The sequence below is a fragment of the Paramisgurnus dabryanus genome, chromosome 1 (assembly GCF_030506205.2).
Source record: "Paramisgurnus dabryanus chromosome 1, PD_genome_1.1, whole genome shotgun sequence".
Lineage (NCBI taxonomy): Eukaryota > Metazoa > Chordata > Actinopteri > Cypriniformes > Cobitidae > Paramisgurnus > Paramisgurnus dabryanus.
Window position 1 is genome coordinate 24,266,679 of NC_133337.1, and position 22,360 is coordinate 24,289,038.

General features: G+C 40.0%; 1 protein-coding gene across 1 annotated transcript; it reads left to right on the forward strand.

The window, feature by feature from the left end:
• The first annotated feature begins 18,148 nt into the window (after window positions 1-18,148).
• Window positions 18,149-19,062, forward strand: LOC141282904 (uncharacterized). The gene has a single exon (XM_073816021.1). The coding sequence runs from the start codon at window positions 18,171-18,173 to the stop codon at window positions 19,059-19,061; it is 891 nt and encodes a 296-aa protein (XP_073672122.1). The 5' UTR covers window positions 18,149-18,170; the 3' UTR covers window position 19,062.
• Window positions 19,063-22,360: the final 3,298 nt, after the last annotated feature.

Consider the following 22,360-nt stretch of genomic DNA (forward strand, 5'->3'; position numbering starts at 1 on the left):
GTTGAGAACATCACTGCGCACTATTAAAACATTGTCAGGTTTAATTTGGCCTCGGGCTCATAATACCTGTTAAGCTCTAATACAGATGACGACGTGGAAACGGCATGTTGGCGTTCTTCAAGTTTCAAATATGCCTACCTGCAATACTGCAATATTGCCACAAGGAAACATACGTACATCAAGTCGGAACCTGACGTAGAGGTAAGTACTTTTCCACGTCAAAGACGTGTTTTATAAATCTGAGCGTTGGAGTGGATTTGAGCGTACGCACAGTCTAAGATAAAATCTGTGCGTAAAAACGCTTTATAAATGAGGCCCCTGGTCTCTATGAGTTCAGCTTTAACAAACAAAAATAATCCTTTAATCAGCCATTACTGGACATCACAATCTCCCCAAAAACATGTGTAAAATTATACACTCACCTGAGAAAAAAAGCAAATAATTCATCCTCTCCATTGTTGGTAAATTTACAGTATGCTACTAAAATTAAATAAATAAAACAGCATTAAAACAGCATTACTGAAACAAAATAAACCATCCCAACACATTTAAAGAAATTAAATTAATATGTTTTACTTTGTTTTCTTAACAAGTACAGCAAGACGACATCCCACCTGCATCAACCGACACGACTGAATATCTAAAGTGAAGTATTCACTTTGTGCTCTTTCCATTCTTTAAACACGTCTATTTTCATACACAGATCTTAATGGATTGCCAAGTTTCTAAATGCAAAATGAGATTAATGACACTCATGACTCATGAATTTCCATTTATATTTAAATAAATACTTTTCAATTGCAATCGGAGCATAAACAATAACAAACAATAATCTGAGTGCAGTTATGTAGTAAGGTGAAGTATAATAACAAATATAAATAAATCTCTTATAGAAAAAATCATTTAAAATTGTCTGATTATGTCTTTAAGGCATCTGCTAACATTTGACTGAGAAGATTTTACATTTAGTCATTTAGCTAATGAATATGATGAATTCATACAAAACAACTTACAAATGACTTTACAAATTCCATTTGTAAAATAAACATTGTGCAAATTTGTACTCACAGATACAGATTTGTCAGAACTGCAATGCCAAGTTTCAAAAGCAATGTATACATTGTTCTTGAGAGTTGGCATTGCGAAGTACAGAAATTAAAGGAAAATAATAAAAAATACAGAAAAGAAAAAAGTTTTTTCACAACACTTGCAGGTAAAACCTACTAGTGTGTTAAAAAGTTTGCGTTCTGGAAAACAGAATATTTATACTAATAAAGAACCATAAGTTGGTGTCCACTCGGTTAAATTTTTGCCAAGGCTAACCAAAAATAAAATGCTGCCTACATCACATGCATATGTTTATGTTTTGGTGCATAATTTATCATAAAAAACCTGTCATAAACAAAGATCAGCACCTATGCCCAAAGTTCCCATTGGTTCCCTGATTCCACCTCATTCACAAATTTGTCTTTTTTGGGGCAAAGGTAATGAGAAGCCCTCAGAGGGTGCACAATAACGCCAAAAAAGTCCACACGACCACAGACTCAGCCGCCCAGCCTTTCATACCCCAAGACGCAGAAGATCACCCTTACCTCCACCATCAAGACATCCACCATCTTCCCCAGCATCGTCCTCTGCTTCAGCACACCCGCGATAGAGAAATAGACGGTGCTTAGCTTTAAAACAAACGGAAAGATCTTTTCCAAGAAAATGAACAAAGCAAAGTTTTACAATCCTTAAAGGAACAGTATGTAAGAAATTTATATCAATTAATCATTAAATGGCCCTGAAATGTCACTAGACATTAAGAAATCATTTTCATTTCAAATACTCATATCACTCACAACAGCGGTCCGGCCAAGATATTGTCATTTAAAAAGTGGAGTTGCAGCCCTCAACTGATGTTTATGTTGTCGTTTGGTATATTGGCCACCAGCTGTGTGATTGCAGTACCAGTTTTAGCCACACGTTTTGTGATTGCAATACCAGTTTTGGCCACAATCCTACATACTGTTCCTTTAAGTCTCTCTTCAACCAACTCCTCCATCCAGTGCTTGAAGAGGGAAAAAGGTTTATCCTTGTCCCAGACTAAAATGCATTTTTGAGCTGCCATTATTTAAAAACATCTTGCGCTGACATATCTTAACATATATCAGTGTCATACCAGTATTGTTTTTTTTTTTTTGTAAGGTTTGTTTGTAAAAACAACTTAAATGTCCCAAAATAACTAAGGCACATTTTGGATTAATCTAAACCCTGTCCATGAAACCGCCCCATAGAGATTTAAAACCCTTTCAAATGCAGATTAACCACCCAAAATAAGACTACATATATGACCTGGTATATCTGGTATAACACTGAAAATCATATCATATATTTAGCTGCATGGAAAATATGCAGTTTAGTAAGGCATACATAGAAAATAACAGGGGTGTAGAAGATTAACTAAAAAGATAATCGCAGAAGCACAGTGTTATTGTCAGTGCATGAGCTTCACTACACCTGCAACAGAAAGTCCTCCTTATTTATTCTGTTATTTTCCTGTATTTCTAAATAAATAAATGTGTTGCATTGAGAATAGACTTCACTAACGTCTTAAAAGTGTAACACAGGGAGTGTTTATGGGAGTTGTAATTTCGTAGTGTCGCACTGCGCATTGTTTATTGCTTCACATGGCTTTTAAGAAAACTAGAATTACAAAAATTATATTCAACCCCCCAAACTGGCTAGGAGGAGTCTTACCCTCCACCACTGAAATCTACCGGCATTTGTTGACGGGTGTTAATGTCAAGCTCTGCGGACAGTGTTTACTTTATCTGGGTGAGACATCCTTTTGGTCCCCTTCTGAAGATCACTGGGTATTGAAATTATAAAAGAAAGCTTCTGATAAATGGCTTTTATTTGCGTTATATCGAAGATAAATAAAACAGATAATTAACTTAGTGCCCCCTCCCTGTAGTGTGATGACATTACTATTAATCACCAATTTAATGACGCTTTGACTTGAAGAGGCACAGCACTGGCAACATGTAACGCCGGTTTCACACCGCATGCGTGAGCAGCGCGTAAGCAGCGCGTGTTTTTTTCGGCGCCCATGTTAACAAGTTAAAGCATGTACACCGCACGCGTGAGCAGCGCGTGCCTGCGTGGCAGGAGCGTTGCTGAAGCAGCAGTGCTGCTATCGTTTCGGCGTCGGCTCTATTTTTGCCGCGCTGCTCACGCTCAATTAAAGTGACAGGGCATTGTTTATAGTTTAAATGGTCGTGGATTGACGCGAAAAAGGGTAATTTTACAATAAAATCACGTATGTGAAGCTAAGTGTGTTTGAAACAGTCATGACTTTGAGCAATTTAAAAGAAAGCAATGAAATATTGACACACTGTTGCCAGAAGACTGCGTTCATTCACTTTCTGCCCAGCAAATGAGTCCTCATCTATCTTAATAATCTTCAGAGAAATAGATTAATTTATAAATTTAAATCTTATGCTTAAACTGTTGAAGGGAAACACGATCGACTGCTATATGCTGTCAATCACTGAGTGAATTCTTTATTTTATCGTAAAAATTCAGAGAAACAGATTTTATAATGTGCCATGGGCTTTTTATGTCTATAATTGTGTTTTGTGTCTATATCTGTACTTACATGGACCAGAACAGCACGAAAACAATGTGGATTAAACAAATCACAGTTATATAAATTACACTGACCTTCAAAAAGTGTCTTAAAGAGGTTTTACTCATAAATGCATGTAAAATAAAGTAATGTGAACTTGAGATTTTTATACTGTTATTTAAACTGCACAGTATGCGCTGCAAACGCAGCCGGTGTGAAAGTACAATGGCCACGCGCAGCAAACGCTCTCCTCACGCGCTGCTCACGCTACGCATACGCGTTGCTCACGCATGCGGTGTGAAACAGGCGTAAGAAGTGCCAGAAGGCAAGAGAACAAACTCTCTGCAACAAACACACAATTCCTTACAATATTCACTTGCTCGATGACTTCTTAATCATCTGGCCTTCCGATGCCATCCCAGCTGATCACCTTCTCACAGTCCTAAGGGATTTTCCTGACCTAGGAATCCCAATTGCCAAGGATAAACCATGAGCCCAGCCACATCCATCGAATTTCTGGACATTAATTTAGACACAGTTAATTTCCAAGCCTCACTACCCAAAGAGAAAATCAACAGGATAATCCTGGTTGTATCCACGCTCACAGATAATCGTAATTGTTCCAAGTGCGTGCTGCTTTCTTTACTCGACCACTTAAACTTGCGCCGTTCCATGGGTATAGTCCTGCAGGGTTGCCCATTCATTTCGTGTCTTATCCCGCCTTCAGTCCACGCACTTGAAGACCAAATCTTCTTAAACAGCTTATGCCACAAAATGACACTAAAATACTAAAGATTAGACAAAGATAGAAACTAAAATGCAAAGAATAGAAAATGGAAGTGATTAAGTTTCTGATAAAAACCTTTTTTTCTAATAACCCAAATTATCAAAGAATTATCTGATAAACGTTAAAGAAATCAGTTATGCAATATTGAAAATCAGAACCGTGATTGGCTGTTGATGTCAGAGAAAGTCCACAGGTGATCCACCTCTCTTCACTGTGAGGAACTCATTTGCATTGCCTAAAGTACAGAGTTTACCTTTGTCTTTAGAATTTCATCTATGCATCTTCCACTTACCAAACCATGTCTGAAATACCATTGGCATTATCCTGAATGTAAAAACTATAAACATGACAGCAAAATGTTACCATATCAAACATGTATTCATTCATTTGTATGTTAATATCTGTGATTATTTGAACAGTTTCATGACACAGTTTCATGAAATGCTAGTGCCTTTAAATGAGTATGAAGTCAATAGGTGATGATATTAAGTCCATTTTGTTGGTGGAAGGATTGTGAAGATTTGTTCTTTGGTAAACCAATTCTTTGAAAAATACATTTCATTTTGTCATTTAGCAGACGCTTTTGTCCAAAGTGACTTACAAGTGAGGTAAACAATTTTCCTTTTCCTTAAGGAATGCTTATGATCTTCCTGCCTTCTTGAGATGGTGTAGGGGAGTTTGAAAGGATGATAAGCAGAGATGGCGTGGGCTAATCAAAACGTCCTTTTCTTCTCCGCTTTGGTACAGAGGTTGGCCATAAAAGATGTTCGAGTTTAGGTTAACCCAGGTTTGATGTACGCTGTTAAATACCAGAAAAGGTAGCGTAATGGCGGATAATTCTTTACATGGCGTGCAGTTAAGACACAGTAATTCACTTTCGTATTCTTCATGGAAACTTTCAGTTAGGCTGTGTGTTTTAATATGATTCCATAGGGTTAAGCTATGTCTGCCTCTCAGAATGTAACCAATATTGTCCATCTCCAGTAGACCGCCCCTATCAAAGACTTTGCTCCTCCCCACAAACCACCAGAATACAAGGTACAACATCCAATTAATTCCAATTGTCTAATATCTGAGCCAACAACTTGTGTGGCTGCATGCGCGGCATAATTTTGATCATCCCTGAAAATCTTGCACTCCAAAGGTTTTTAAAAAGTTGGCATGTATGTAAACATGCCGTGCAATTTAGACAAAGTAATTCACTAGGCTGGAGCATTGTGTTGGAATCAAAGGAACTGTATTGGAGTGGTTTAAATCTTATTTATTTGAGAGAAGTTTTTCAGTTCACCTCAGTGATTTTGAGTCCTCTTCAGCACAACTCTCATGTGGTGTTCCTCAAGGATCCATTCTTGGTCCTATACTATTTACATTATACTTACTTCCTTTAGGTTTGATTTTCAGAAAACATGAAATTTCGTTTCATTGTTTTGCAGATGATACACAGCTTTACCTGCATTTAAAGAGAAAAGACTCATATTCTATTAAACCTCTGCTTGAGTGTCTTGATGATGTTAAAACTTGGATGGCGTTAAATTTTTTATCATTTAATGAGGGGAAAACTGAGGTTATCTTATTTAGGCCCGGCAGTGCTTGTGAGTCACCAGATTTAGATTTGGATGTTTTAGGTTTATATGTTAAGCCTTCTGTTAAGAACTTGGGTGTTATATTAGACAGTGAATTTAAACTGAACAAACAGATTAATCTAGTATTTAAGTCTAGTGTTTTCCAGTTGAGACAACTAGCCAAAGTGAAGCCTTTCCTTTCGTTTAGTGACTTTGAGAGAGTAATTCATGATTTTATTTCTACCCGCCTTGATTACTGTAATGGCCTCTATGTGGGCATTAGTCAAACTTATCTATCACGTTTACAGATGGTACAGAATGCTGCTGCTTGACTCTTGACTGGTACTCGTAAGCGTGAACACATTACACCTATTCTTGCATCTTTTCATTGGCTTCCTATACGTTTTAGAATTGATTTTAAGATCCTGGTGTTAGTTTCTAAAGCATTACATGGGTTAGCACCTCGTTACCTTTCGGATTTATTAAAACCTCACACTCCACTTAGAGCTCTTAGGTCAGCTGACCACACCCTTCTGAGTGTCCCTAGAACAAAAAACAAAAGTAGGGGGGATTGAGCTCTTGCGGTAGCAGCACCAAAACTGTGGAACAGTCTGCCACAAGACTTAAGACAGGTTCAAACTATTGCCCTTTTTAAATCCAATCTCAAAACTTATTTTTATAGTCTTGCTTTTAATTCAGTTTCAGAGCTGTTCTTTTTATGTTTCTTGTGTTTTAAGAGGACTGTACTGATATTCTATTATTGAGTTTAATGTTGTGTGTTTTTTAATGTTGTGTGTTTTATTTACAATTAGATGGCCAATTCCAAGATGGCCGCCGCTGCATGTGCAGAGTTCGAACAAAACCTGAAATCTACCGCACAGATACAGGAAAAGTGATTGTGGAAGATGAGTTTTTAAACTTTCTTTCTATTAAAATCAAAACTGTGAAACAGGACGAGATTGTTTTGATGGCTGTGGATCATTTTGGATCAGAATCAGTGGTGTAGTCTACGTGATACGCAGGTATACGCCGTATACCCACTAGAAATTGTCAAGGATTTCCGTATACCCACTAAAAATAGCGCGAGGATGCGTAACAGCATGGTTTTGTGACATTTTTAAAGTTTAGTCATAATATAGATGTGAAGCATTGACCATTAGCATGCTACACTTGCAACTTTAGCGGGTTGAAATACATATTAGGCTATACTTCATGCCGAACTGCGCGATCCGATCGGCGTATGAATTTCTATGAAATCAGATTACTATAGTGACGCGAAAGTAACTGGGGAGCAGACTGGCGAGTGACAGCAAAGTACCGCGAGAGAGACTCCAGTTATCACATGAAGAAATCTGCTTTGAATCGCTCTCGCGGTACTTTGACATCACCAAGAGGTCTGCTTAGCGCCAAATGAAGTCGAACCTACAGTGTAGCTGCTCACGCGACACTAAACAAACAGTCCAGAGAAGTGAACGAGTGCTGCAACATAAAATCCATAGAGTTTACAACGCACATGTGAGTAAACAACATTTAAATCATCAGTCCAGTTTATTACTTTATCTGGAGGTAAGGCTCCAAATTCAATAAAATAAGCCCGTGATTATATCCTGATGGTTTTTAGCTGCCTTCAGTTCCTCTGCATGTTTGCTTGTGCTTCACAGTGTTAAACTTCCCTTCTCTGTGTTCATTTATATATCTACGTTCAAGATGTATATGATCTTAAACTTCTGTTTGGTTTGGGTGTCTAATATTAGGCTACATTGTGGTCTTGTAATAATAATTATGTATAAGCCTATTTTCATTTTTAGACAATGCTTATATTATATGCAAAAATAAGCTTTTATATTAATGACTATGCAAATTAGAGTTAATTCATGGTCATCTTAAATGTGTATTAATTAAAAACATTTACACCATTAAATTACACATGGTAATGTTATCAATAGTTGTCAGATAATAGCTATTGAAAGAATTGAATATTTTTTCTCCTTTAATGCATGTGTTATCCACAGATTGAAGATTTATTAAATTTTAATTAACAGTTAAATAACTTTTGTCCCTGAGTTAGATGTTGATTAACACTAAACCAGTCTAAAAATCAGTCCAGTTTCCCCAGCTGTAAACCCATTGGCTGTTAAAGTCTTTTTTTCTTATAATAAACTAACATGTTGATAACACATTCAGTTTATGTGTTTATGAGTACACTTTCAGAATGCTCTGTTACATGAAGAACCATACTGTATGCATCTGTGAGTGTGGTGGTGCTTATGAGGTGTCGCGCTAGGACGAGTAAGCATAAGGGTGAGAGGGAAAAATCACAGTATACTCACTACAAAAATCTAGACTACACCACTGATCAGAATGGATTACAAACTCCACCAAACTGCTATTTGAACTGTGCCCAGGTACTACTCGTAAGCTTGTGGCCCATACTGGGCCGCAAAAAGACTCAAAGAATGTAAGGAATTGCCTTAAGCTTCTTAATGAAGCTGGTGAAAATGTTCCTCGGTTTGTTTCTCACCATCTTGATGAACTACCACCTGTGACTTTTACCAGCCTTGATGTTTCCTGTTTGCTTGGGAAGATTGAACAACTAGGTGCAGATATTACCATCATGAAACAGGCTGTGGCTTTGCAGACAAACACCTGTAACGATCTGCGGATTATCACCGCAGACATAAATCAACGCATGGGTGCTATTGAGCAGCCTAGACCAAATCTGGAGAGAGGGCCTACTTTCCAAACCAACAAGCCTGTAACAAGTAAGAGATCGTCTACTCCACAGGTCTGTGAGAAGACCCAAGTTGGCATGGAGGGCCAGACCAGTAAGAAAGACTCGATGCAGAAGGTGGAGAGTTCCTCCTTGGGCCTGGATGGGCCAAACAGCACTGCAAAGGGAGACCCTCATGTCACGTGGAGTGACGTGGCAGCTACCCCACCCTGGAACTTGGTTCAGAGGACCAACAGCCATTGGAAAAAGGTCCCCGAAAATGCTTCAGTTAAGGCCAAACCACGTCTGCATCCTGCCAAAGGGAAGAAAATTGGTGGCATTGTTGGGACTGGTTCTGCTGGAAACATCCAAGTCATTAAATCTAAGCTGGTGAGTGTATTTGTAACAAAATTCTCACCTGATTTAGACTCTGAGACTTTGTCTAGTTACATGAAAGATAAACTTGGGCGTAAAGTAACTTGTCATAAGATAGAAACTGTACAAAGCCGGTTCAGTTCATTTAAAATAACTGCAGAGTGCAAAGAAGTGGGTGAAATGTATAATCCAGAGCTGTGGCCTGAAGGCACTTTTGTGCGGCGATTTTATGAATCACGCAAACCCAAGTCTACAGGTGGGCCAATGGCAGTGATGAATGTGCCTTTAATGGGGGCTGGGGTACATGATGCCTAGTGCTAGCCACAGTGATGGTGATCAGAGTGGTGTCATACAACTCACGAGGCTTGCGCCTAGGACAGACTGCTGGGGACAGAGCACGTCGTGTTATTGTTGACCAGCTACTGGAGACCACAGATATTCTCTGCTTGCAAGAGACATTTTTAGCTAAACAGGATCTTGATAAACTCAATTCTATACACATTGATTTCCATGGAGCAAGAGAGTCCACAACGGATTTAAGCACTAGAATGGTACGTGGTAGAATACCTGGAGGTGTGGCCATTCTTTGGCGCAAGAAATATGAACCAATTATCAGTATTATCAGATTAGAGGTGGACTGGTGTATTGCAATTAAAGTTATGCATGATATGAATGTTTTTATTATTTTAAATGTTTATACCCCATATGACTGCTATAAAAATGAAGATGAATATATGAACAGATTGGCATTTTTAAACTCTTATATTAAGGAATGTACATATGCAAATATATTTGTGATGGGTGATTTAAATGCAGACATCTCTGATGACAAATCTCTCTTTGGTCAGCATTTGATGCAGTTCTGTCATGACAGTAAACTGGTTCTTTCCAGCAAGAAATTTCTGCCTGTAGATAGTTATACTTACATCAGTGAAGCATGGCACACAACATCTTGGCTGGATCATGTAATCTGTACAGCTGATGCCCATGATAGTCTGGAGACAGTGGAAATTATGTATGGGTTGACTACTACTGATCACTTACCTGTCTCTATGACAATAAATGTTGATAACCTACCTGGTTGCAGCAGATCGACAGTAGATGGCGCCAATGGGGTCAAAGTGAATTGGGCTAAACAATCTAAAGAGGATGTCATGTTTTATTGTGAGAGAACAGATGTTCTCTTAAGGGAAGTACAGCTACCCATGAATGCTATTTTATGTACAAATATTAACCGTAATGATGATACTCACTGTAATGATCTATGTGAAATAGGGCTGCACGATTAATCGTTTTTAAACCGAAATCGCGATGTGAATGGATGCGATTTTTGAATCGCAAGAGATGCGATTATTTCGATTCAAAACTATCAAATATAACAATCATCTAGTACGCAGTTTTTGACAGTTCGCTTCATGCGCATTTTACATTTGATGCAGTTTAAACCAATAGAGTGCATTAACACTGAGGTGCTGACTACACGTCAGATAACGTCATTTGGAAAACATGAGCGAGCAGCAGTTCAACTCCTCAACAAAGTGTACGGCCATATGATTTCCGCGATGCGGAAAACACGGACAGAATCGCGAAATGCATACAAATGGAATTAACTGCACAACGCGGAATGTCATGAAGTTGTCAGATTTTGGATTCAGTCATTTTTAAAACCCATTATAACTCATTAACCGGCAAATGAAAGGACAGAAATGCGCGAGAACATTTCCCTTTTGTGTAATGTTGGACTTAAAGAAAGGTTTATATACGTCCGTTTCTCGTCATGCATCGCAAACAATGACAGGCGCCTCATCAGACTATAAGGAGCTTTCATTAAAGCCCAGAACACAGCAGACGAAAGAGGTACATTATACTTTCTTGCACGCGCACATCTGCACCGCTTTGAATATTTACAGGCACTAGGGTTCATGAAGCGCGCACACAGAGAGCAGTCAGCACACGCGTGATCACTAAACTTAAGTTTTCTTTCTCGTCTAAGTGGACATAAACAGCTGGATGTTTATCAGTATATTGAAGCAGAGCAGTTTTAAAGCTGTCTTGTGTCTTAAAGTGACAGTAACCTGGTGCTTTCTGTGTCAGAAATGTTTATTACACCCCAAAAATTAAAATCACTCCTTACTCTTAACTGAACAAGCTTCTGCAGCTCCACATTTAAATTCATACAGTGAGGACTGTGCAGTGTTTTATTTGTATTTTTTGCTTATGTTAAATCATAGATTCTAATAACTAATATATTTACATTTATTACAGATGCCTGAAAAGTAAAACAAGATGAGTATAGTCTTATGATTAAAAGAAAAAACTAAACATTTGCTTGTCAGAAGCATTGTTTAAGTGACAGCCAAAATACATTGGCCTATATGTTATTTTAAATAAAACTTTCAATACATTTTTGTTAAAGTGTATTTTAATGTTCTTAGATAAAAAAAAGTTTGTCTGCAAAAGAGCAAAGTCCTGCAGAGAACTTGGTACAATGTTTAAGAGGTTTTAAATAAACAGTAGCACAGCATCTTTCTTTGGTGCTATTAAAACCACCACAACAAACATGGATGTAGCTCTTTTATTATATACTAATGAATCGCACTTTAAATCGCGAATCGCAATTTTGATAAGAAAAATCGCAATTAGATTTTTTCTCTGAATCGTGCAGCCCTAATGTGAAATGTACAATAGTATAATGAGTGCTATATATGAGGCCAGTAGACCTCTACACACTCACCCCAGAAAGGCTAAGAAAACCAAGCCTGGTTGGACAAAGTATGTAGCTGCCCATCAGGAAGCCGCTAAGACAGCTCATAGAGCCTGGGTTATAGCCGGTCGACCCAGACAGGGGCCAGAATTAGAGCATAAGAAACTTACAAATGCTAGATATAAATATGCAGTGCGCTTTGTTGGGAAGCATGAGCAAGCCTTAAGAGCTCATTCTATGGCTGAAAACTTGCTTGGTAACAATGTCACTGACTTCTGGAAAGAGGTAAAAGTTACAAATGGGGCCAAAGCAGTATTGCCATGCCACATTGAAGGGGTATCTGGTGGAGACAATATAGCAGAGCAGTGGAGGCAGCACTACGCAGCTCTGTTTAATTGTATTAAAAGTGAGCCTTATTGTGTGGGCAAGTTAAATGAGGAAGTAATTAATTTTACTCCCAGTGAGGTTTATCATGTTATAGAGCAACTAGCTGATAACAAAGCTAGTGGCAAAGATAACATCACTGCGGAGCACCTTAAGTTAGCCAGCCCCAGGGTAGCAGCTCTACTGTCCATCTGCTTTACAGGGCTGATGACACATGGTATATTGCCAGACAACATGTTGACAGTCACATTAGTGCCGGTTATTAAGGATAAGGCAGGTAAAATAGGGAGTTTGGACAACTATAGACCCATTGCCTTAGCCAGCATTCTTTCAAAGGTGTTAGAAAAGATGCTACTAGATAGACTGAGTGAGTTCATTTACACGACAGAAAATCAATTTGGTTTTAAGGCCAAGCACAGTACAGATCTATGTATCTATGCCTTGAAAGAAGCTGTTGAATCCTACAGAAGGCAGGGATCTACAATATTTCTAGGGTTTATTGATGCCTCCAAGGCATTTGACAGGGTAAATCACCATAAGCTTTTTACTAAACTCAAGCTTAGGGGTGTGCCTGGATGCATCATACGTATCCTGGTTTACTGGTATGCCAAACAACATATGCAAGTTAAATGGGGAAACAGCCTATCCTCATCCTTTAGTGTAGGCAATGGAGTAAGGCAGGGGGGGCTTCTGTCTCCAGCCTTGTTTAACCTATACATGGACAGCCTGTCGAATCAGTTAGGGAAGTGTAAGACAGGTTGTCTGATAGGGAACACTCTGTTAAACCATCTGATGTATGCAGATGATTTGGCTATTATGTCCCCTAGCACTGTTGGGTTCCAGCAGCTGTTAAATATATGCTCTGAGTATGGGGTTGAGTTTGATGTACAGTACAATGCAAAAAAGAGTGTTGTATTGATATGTAGGGCCAAGGAGGATCAGAAGATACATTTTCCAATGTTTTACCTGTCAGGGCAATCCCTCTGTGTATCTAACTCTACGAAATATCTTGGGCACATCATCACTGACAGGATGGAAGATGATGCAGATATGTATAGGCACAGACGAATGTTGTATGTTCAAGCAAATATGTTAGTCCGGAAATTCCATCACTGTTCTGATGATGTGAAAGTGAGCTTGTTTCGTGCATATTGCACCCCTATCTATGCAGCCCCATTGTGGGTCAGATACAAAAAGGAGACCATGCGCAAACTTCAGGTAGCATATAATGACTGCCTGAGGATACTTCTGAACAAGCCCAGGAGTAGCAGTGCAAGTAAGCTCTTCTGTGACTCAGGGCTAAGCACTTTACAGGCTCTCTTGAGGAACCTAATGTTTAAGTTCATGTCCAGACTTGATGAGTCTCAAAATTGTATTATAGTGATGCTCACAAGCCCCAGGTACAGCTCAGTTAGATATCAATCATATTTGTGGAAACATTGGTATGGGTGCCTGTTAAGACTCTCATGAATCAAAGTATGTTTTTATGTGTGTGTGTATGTATTTATTCCCTCTGTTATGTTGTATGTCATGATGTTGGGCCTAGAGCCTGTAATAAAGTTTATATATAATACTAGGTTTTTACTTAATTTTTTTTAACCTTTTGTTTATTTTATATTATATTTTATTTAAAGCTGTTTGGCTTTGTCTGTGCAGCACTTTGTGAGACACTTGCTGTTTTTTAAAAAGTGCTATATAAATAAACTTTTGATTGATTGATCGATTGATTGACTATCACATATCCTTCAACATTCAGTAAGGATGATGCACTACACAGGATATATTAACAGCAGTGTCAACTAGTGGTTGGAGCAAGTAGTGCAACAACAGGACATAAACTGTAAGTGCTACAGACTTAATTTCAGATAAGCTCATAGGAACCATCTTCTTATAGTTAATACCATTTCGCTTTAGAAGACATTGTTCACTTGAATCGTGTGGATAACTTTTATGATGCATGTGCTTTTAACAGTGTTAGCATTTGGAGTGCCGTATTCCCTCCTGGAGATGTTTTTTACAAATATATTTGCGTTAGTGATGTTAGGTTCTCGAACGAATCGTTCTTTTGAGCCGGTTCTCAGGAAGTAACCGGTCGAGCCGGTTCACAAATCGAACTGAATCGAACTTTAGTTTTGGGCATAGGTTCCGGGTTGATGACGCATGACGCACAGCCGAAATAGCACGTCGAACTAAAAAAGAACCGAACGAAGATTGTCGATGATTGCCGAGGCGAGGATTGCCGATGATTCTGACGGATGAGTTGCTGACACTGCGTGTGAATCACAGAGGATTTGAACGAGCCATTCTTGTTTTATTAGTTTCTTGATATGCTTGTTTTATTAAAAAGCTTTAGTTTTAGTACGATTTATTGTGCATGCAAATCATATTGTAGTTGTTTAAGGAAGACCAATGAGTTTAAAAGACAAGTTTATTTATTCTTTATACTTACACATCCGCAATTGTGCTCCAGTGTCTTTTAGGAATCTTATTCAAGTTGTAGGCTAGTCAAAACTGGTAATATGGCATTTACAATCCGCCATTGAAACTGTGACCAAAAACATTACTAACTTGTGAATGAAAAGCAATAAATCAGCTATGCCTTCACAAAAACAACTTTTTATTTGAATGTTTTAATGTGTTGACACAAACGACTTTATTTGAATGTTTCATTGATACAAGTAATTAGAAAATAAATGCGTAGCAATGTCATTTCTTGATGACGTCAGGAACTGTTGAATCGGCTTTTTGAACCGGTTCAATGAGCCGAACTGTCCGAAAAGAGCCGGTTCGCGGAAATGAATCGGACTTTGCATCACTAATTTGCGTTAAGCTGATGAAAGGAAGTCATATGCCTCAGGGATGGAGTAAGGTTGAGTACATGATGAAAAACAATTTGCATTTTTGAGTCTGGGATGCTTTAGTGCAGGGGTGCCCAACCCTGTTCCTGGAGGGCTACCGTCCTGCAGATTGTAGCTCCAACCCCAATCAAACACAGCTGAAGCAGCTAATCAAGGTGTTCAGGGTTGCTTGATAATTACAGACAGGTGTGTTGGAGCTGAAGTCTGCAGGACGGTAGCCCTCCAGGAGCAGGGTTAGGCTTTAGTGTTTTGCATAACTCTGCCAGAAACTATTGAATCACATACACTCATCCTGTTCTATCTGACATGCATATTTGTTTAAAGATAGTTTCACATTCAGAGTCACAATACATGCTTCATTAAAAATCTGGCTTGTTTTTTTAAGTGTGGACTGAACACCTGTGTCCCATTTTCTAAAAAACACAAAGTTGTACAAGCATCAAAATTATTTAAGATAAAACCGTAAATGTCTCAGTATTAAGATTGTTAAATCTTGTTTTTTAGACCATGAGTCATTTATGCTATTGTTTGAATAAATGACTCATGATGGTCATTTGCTTTAAACAAATGATCTGCAGAGGGTGTATCTTCATTTGGTTTAAAAAGTGTCATTATTGACCCAAGTGCTTTCTGGTTCATTAAACCTACAGTATGACATTTTCAATAACACAAAAGAAAGACATGATTCTGAATGACAAACACACACCTCTCTATACAGCCCTCACAGCTGACAATGCAGACCAAAAACACAGCTTTCAGATTTTAGATAACATACTTGAGTAATAAATAAATAAAATTAAGTGTTTTACATGTGCTTTAGTATGCTATTCAACGCTTTAAATTAAGTCTACAAAAGAGAATCAAACACAATCATTTAAAATATACCTAAAACTAACATTTAATTTGATGTTAATTTTTAACATCATTTTCTCTGGGACACCAGTGACTTCCAGGAAAGGCTGGATGGCAACCAAGGAAGATTGGTGACACTGGAAAGACAGTTGACCTCCAGGAAAGACTGGCGTGGGTGTGCGAGGCCAGCAACCTCAATCACAGCACTCGCAAGAGGGCACCAACCAAAGCTACAAAACGGAACAATGAGCAATACCCCCAGAGTCTTCCGAGAGGGGGGGAGGATGAGAGACTCAACGGGACGGACACAATGGTTATGGCTACGGAAATCACACGGACAACGAGACGGCTCACCCAAACCACACTTACAGGGGAAGTGTTAGAAGTAAAGTGCCACTGCGGAAAGCTTTGCAAGAGTGCAAGGGGACTAAAAATACACCAATCTAAGACCCAATGTGGAGGAGGGAAGAAGCAGACGCATCGCATAGTGGAGACACTAAGTGAGACGCAGGAGGACTCCAGTCAGGAAGCACCCCACATTACAGGAGACCTCTTAGCACCTGCTCCATCCCAAAGCCACAGGAGGGACTCTCCTAACACTACCTCAGGCACCCAACCTATGACAGAGAAAGTGAGATGGCCCCAAGCAAACAACAACGCTGCATGGAACCAACTAGACGGGGACCTGGACCGAATTCTAGAGGCCACATTAGCAGGAACTGCAGAGAAGAAAATCGACAGCATGACAACAATCATCCTCACCATAGCCAGGGAGCGCTTTGGCACAGAAGAGAGAAAAGGCAGCAGCGAAGCTCAGGTAATCCAGCCAAACAGGAGAGCAAGAGAGATCTTGCAATTGAGGAATGAGATCAAGACCCTCAACAAGCAGTTCAGAACAGCAAGTGCTGAAGAAAGGAAGGGTATAAAAGATCTAACCAGTGGACTTCGAGGGCAACTTTGCAGACTAAGAAGGGCAGAAAGGTCTCTGAAACTGAGAAAAGAGAAGGAGGCCAAGCGGGCTCAGTTCATTAAGGATCCATACAGGTTTACTAAAACCCTGCTGGGGGAAGCCAGATCTGGAAGATTGACCAGCCCTAAGGAAGTTGTAGAGGAGTTCCTTAAGGAGAGCCACAATGACGACCTCAGGAACCAAGCCTGCGGTGCACACCCCAAGATCAGCAGAACTGCTGAAACTCCTGAGGAAGAGCTTGATACCAGTGAACCAACATGGAGAGAAGTCCAAGACATTGTACAGAAAGCCCGTTCAGCATCTGCCCGGGGACCAAGTGGTATACCTTATAAGGTATACAAGAGATGTCCGATGCTCCTCCGCAGGTTATGGAAACTGTTGCGAAGGATATGGACAAAAGGTATCATTCCAGCATCCTGGAAAAGAGCAGAGGGGTGCTTTGTACCTAAGGAAATGGACTCCTCCAACATCACCCAATTCCGAACCATCTCTCTCCTAAGTGTCGAGTGCAAGGTATTCTTTTCTGTCCTGGCAAAAAGGATGACTACTTACATGGTGAAGAACAAATATGTCGACACTTCAGTACAGAAGGGCGGTATTCCAGGTTTCTCCGGGTGCTTGGAACATACAGGTATCCTCAACCAGCTGATCCGGGAGGCCAAGGAGAGCAAAGGAAACCTAACGGTTGTCTGGCTCGACTTGGCTAACGCATACGGTTCAATCCCACATGGCCTCATTAACGCAGCTATGGAACATTACCATTTCCCCCACCACACTAGGGGTATGATTACCAGCTACTTCGGAGGATTCAAACTAAGAATCAAAACTGCCCACTTCACAACCCAGTGGCAGGACCTTGAAAAGGGAATTGTGACAGGCTGCACCATCTCCCCCATCCTGTTTGTCATGGGAATGAACCTGCTCATAAAAGCTGCAGGAAAGGAATCCAGAGGGCCACTAATGGAGTCTGGCACCCGCCAACCTCCAATAAGAGGCTTTATGGATGACCTTACTATAACAACTTCAACCCATGTACAAGCAAGATGGATTCTGAAGGTTCTTGACGACGTGGCAACATGGGCCCGGATGAAGTTTAAGCCAAGGAAATCAAGAAGCATGGTGATCAGAAGTGGGAAAGTGACCAGCAAGTTCCAGTTGCGAGTACAGGGGGAGACGATACCATCAATTGAGGAAAACCCAATTAAGTGCCTAGGTATGACGCATCCCTGACCGACAGATGCAACGTTTCCAGGACAGAGATACAGGCAGATGCATGGCTGAGGAAGATCGAGGGGTCAGGACTACCAGGAAAGTTCAAGGCATGGCTTTTTCAGCACGGTCTGTTACCACGACTCATGTGGCTACTGACAATTTATGAAGTACCCATGCCAGCAGTGGAAGGAGTCGAGAGGCGAGTGAACAAACATCTTCGCAAGTGGCTCGGAGTCCCACCAAGCTTCACGTCAGTAGGACTATACACCAGGTCTGGACAGGTACAACTACCCCTATCATCAGTGGTTGAAGAGTTCAAGGTGGCAAAGTGTCGGGTTGTGATGATGTACCAAGACTCCACTGATGAAAAAGTCAGAAGAGCACGCGTCACTACGAGATCGGGACGGAAATGGGCAGCTGACACATCAGTGGCGCAAGCTGAGAGTGCATTGAAGCTGAAGGACATCATCGGGAACCCATGCATAGGGAGGCAAGGTCTCGGATCCACCCACTTCCAGCAGTGGGGAAAAGCAGACCCAAGGCAGAGGAGGGACATGATCCAAGCCGAGGTCCGATACCTGGAGGAAGAAAAACGCAGGTCTAGGGCCGTCGAGCTTGGAGCGCAAGGTGCCTGGACAAAGTGGGACCTGCCAAAGCGAAAGGTCACGTGGCCTGAGATCTGGAGACTGGAGCCCTTTCGCATTTCTTTTCTGCTCCGTTCAGTGTACGACACTCTTCCATCACCAACAAACCTCCACAGATGGGGAATGAGGGAGGACCCATTGTGTAGGTTATGCAGAGGGAGGGGAACAATGGCGCACATACTGGCAGGATGCAAGACAGCTCTTAGCCAAGGAAGATACAGGTGGCGCCATGACAAGGTTCTTAGTGCACTGGCTGAGATCTTGGAGCGGGAGAGGCAGAAAAAGCGCCAGCCCAGTACAAGGCCGACGAGATCCATTCAGTTCATCAGGGAAGGGGAGAAACCATCAGCACCCAAGAAGACTAAAAAGAGCCTCTTGCAAGCAGCATAATCCTGGGAGATGAGGGTGGACCTGGGAAGGAGACTAGTCTTCCCCCAGGTTGTGCAAACACCGCTGAGGCCGGTCATGGTCTTATGGTCTGAAGAGGCAAGGAAGTTAATCATGATTGAACTGACGGTCCCATGGGAAGATGGGTGCGACGAGGCCTATGTGCGGAAAGCCACCAAGTATCAGGACCTTGTTGAGCAGTGCAGGGCCAAAGGGTGGCAGACCTGGCTATTCCCGGTTGAGGTCGGGTGTAGGGGTTTCCCGGCACAGTCTGTGTGGAAGACGCTCACAGCTCTGGGCATAGCAGGAAGGGAGAGGAAGGCAGCTGTCCGTAGGTTGGGTGAGGCAGCAGAAAGAGCATCGTGCTGAGCTGGGGGCCAGGAGGAGATGGGCAGTGACTGGCCACCACTGCAGACCCGCCAACTGGAGGGTGTTGTGGTTCAGGGTCGAAACACCCTGTGAAAGTTGGACTCCACCTGACGACATCTTCTCCTGGCTGAAAGCTACAGTCACTACTACATTCAGTGGCAGAGTTAGATTGCATCAGTATAGATGTATTCAATAGTAGAATGCACTATTAAATTGTGCACAATAAACCCTAGAAGTCACAACGAAAGCCTCGGCAACGCCACACGAACGCCGACTCAGCCACCCAGGGTTTCGTACCCCAAGATGCCGAAGATCACCCTCACCTCCACTATCCACCATCTTCCCCTGCATCGTCCTAAGCTTCAGCAATCCCTGCGATCTAAGACATTTGTTGATGAGTGTTGATGTCAAGTCCTGCGTACAGTGTTTACTTTATTTGTGTGTTCTTACTGACACATGAGGGCTGAATCTGAAACCGCACACTTACTGAGTAGGTACTGAATTTCACTGAGTACCTATTTAACGAGCACTAAGACAGTACATACATTTGAGTTAGTATGGACAGCATCTGACATGTTGAAGTTATCATGTGACGTATGATGTAGTAGACTTGTTTGAGTTCATGCGGAACCACAAGAACCGACAGGAGGACGACATCACAGTACCACGAGAGAAACTGGAAATCTGACTTCTCCGTATGATTTCGGGAATTGCTCTCATGGTACTTTGATGTTATCCACTTGTTGGTTCTTGCAGCTGTGCATGAACTTGAACAAACCTAATAACAGGCATGAACACTTATGCGTGTGTATGAGGGACAGGTGCACTAACATCTGATTGCATCAGTAACTTTACAACTCTACTTTCTACGGTCTCTGTCAGTGTTTGCAATCGTTGAAATGTCTGGATGAAGGAGAGGTCGGGCAGCTGCTTCTGGACAAAGGTCCAGAAAGGAACTTAAATGTAATTTCAGATTAAATATCAATGAAGTTTATGTTTACCTGTGCTTTATGTTAGTCAACGCTTTAAATCAAATTTAATCTAAACTGCAACAAAAGAGAATTAAAAGACAATCATTGAAATAAACTTAAAGTAAGAATTAAATTGTTGTGATTTTAATGTGCACTTTCAAATTTGTACTAAACTGTGTTAAGAAACAGTCATGGTAGTCTACTCTTTTTTACTTTATTAGTATTATAGTACAGTACAATGAAAATATACCTTTAGAAGATTTGAAACACAGAAGAAGATAACGTTCAGTAAAGTTAAGCAAACTTGTTATCACAAGTAATTATCGAAATCTTTAAACAAATGTCGAGAAGAATATATAATTATTTATTTTATGACATTAAAGTAATTTGATTAAAAAGTAAATTTTTAGTTTAGGCTTCTCATTTAACCAAAATCATAACTTCGTTATTTGAATGCATTAAAACACTACTGAAGCTTTTTTATCTATGTTAAACATGCATAAAAACACATAGGCTCAGTGTTTTAATAAAATATTAAGCAAACATCCCAGTGACTTATAATAAGATCTAAATTATCACCAAAAAAGCATGAATTCAGCCCGACTGTTACTACAGATACCACATCTCATTAAACCACACTTAATGTCTACATGTGTTGTGTGTATAGAGCAGTGGTTCTCAAACTTTTCACCCCTTGTGTAGGGTGCATCCCTTTCCCTAAAACTTAGAATTTTAATTAAACAAAATATAATAAATGTTTCAACTTCATTCTGTTGGTTGGGAACATTCTGATAAATTAATGTATTTAATAAAATGTCATAAAACTGAGGGCACCTGGCACAAACTCACAACCCCCAGTTTGAGAACCACTGATAAGAGCAACAATCATTATAAATGATGAAGCAGACAGAAGGCATAAAAAGTGTAACATTGACTGTTATATATATAAGAAGGAAAATGTGAAAAAGGAGTAATTCAGGTAAAAAATCTTCTCATTTTTGTTATGGGTGAGAAAACATTTCCATCTGGCTGCAGTCTCCAGGTCAATCTTGTGTCATTCTCTATCCCACGATCCTTTAGTTTCTGCTTGATCTAAAAACACAGTTTTACAACAGTTTTGAAAATTTTTGATTTACTGACATTTTACACTGAAAAGCTACAAAACAGGGTCTGAAATTATTTGAAAATTAAAAACTTTTGTTTTTGATTTAGTATTTTTTATATAATTTTCTCTAGTTGAGTTGTTACATTTGTCAATTTAACAGAAACAAAATTGTGCAGTCCTGCTTTAATGTTACAATATATTTTGAATATTGTATTTATTGAAAATCTATTTTGATGTTGTGTGCACACAGAGGTCTGTATGTGTTTAAGTGTTTAACAGAAATAGTTGAATACTTTACCAACTGTAAGATTTTCTCCATCATCGCAGGGTCATTTAGATTCAGACCAGATTTGATCTCCAATTTCAAAATCTGCTTTTTTGGATCTGTCAGAGTATTGCATAGACAGAATACAGCAGGGTTATTGTAGTCAAGGACTGGTGTGACACAATCCTCTCTTTAACTGAATCAAACATAACAATAAAGACTCTCAACACTAAAGCATCAGCTTCCAAGTCATGAGTTATTAGAATTGAAGTGCTTTTCACAAATCTTTGTCTGGTCGGGTTCATTCGTTTTTTACCTGACTGTTCATGACTGTTTGTTATAGCCAATTGTTTTGACAAAGGATGCATGATGTCAAAGGTCATTAACAAATAAGTAACAAAAAAAAAAAAAATTGTAACTAGGTAATAAAGTATTGTAAGCAGTGATGGGAATAACAGCATTCACTAACTGTGATGCTTTTTCAGTAAAGAGTGATCAAACTTAATTTCCATTGGTAGTCAACCAGAGTCAGACACGTGCTTGTGTTTTTCTCACACAAGCATATGCACAGTAATATCTAACTCATGACTCA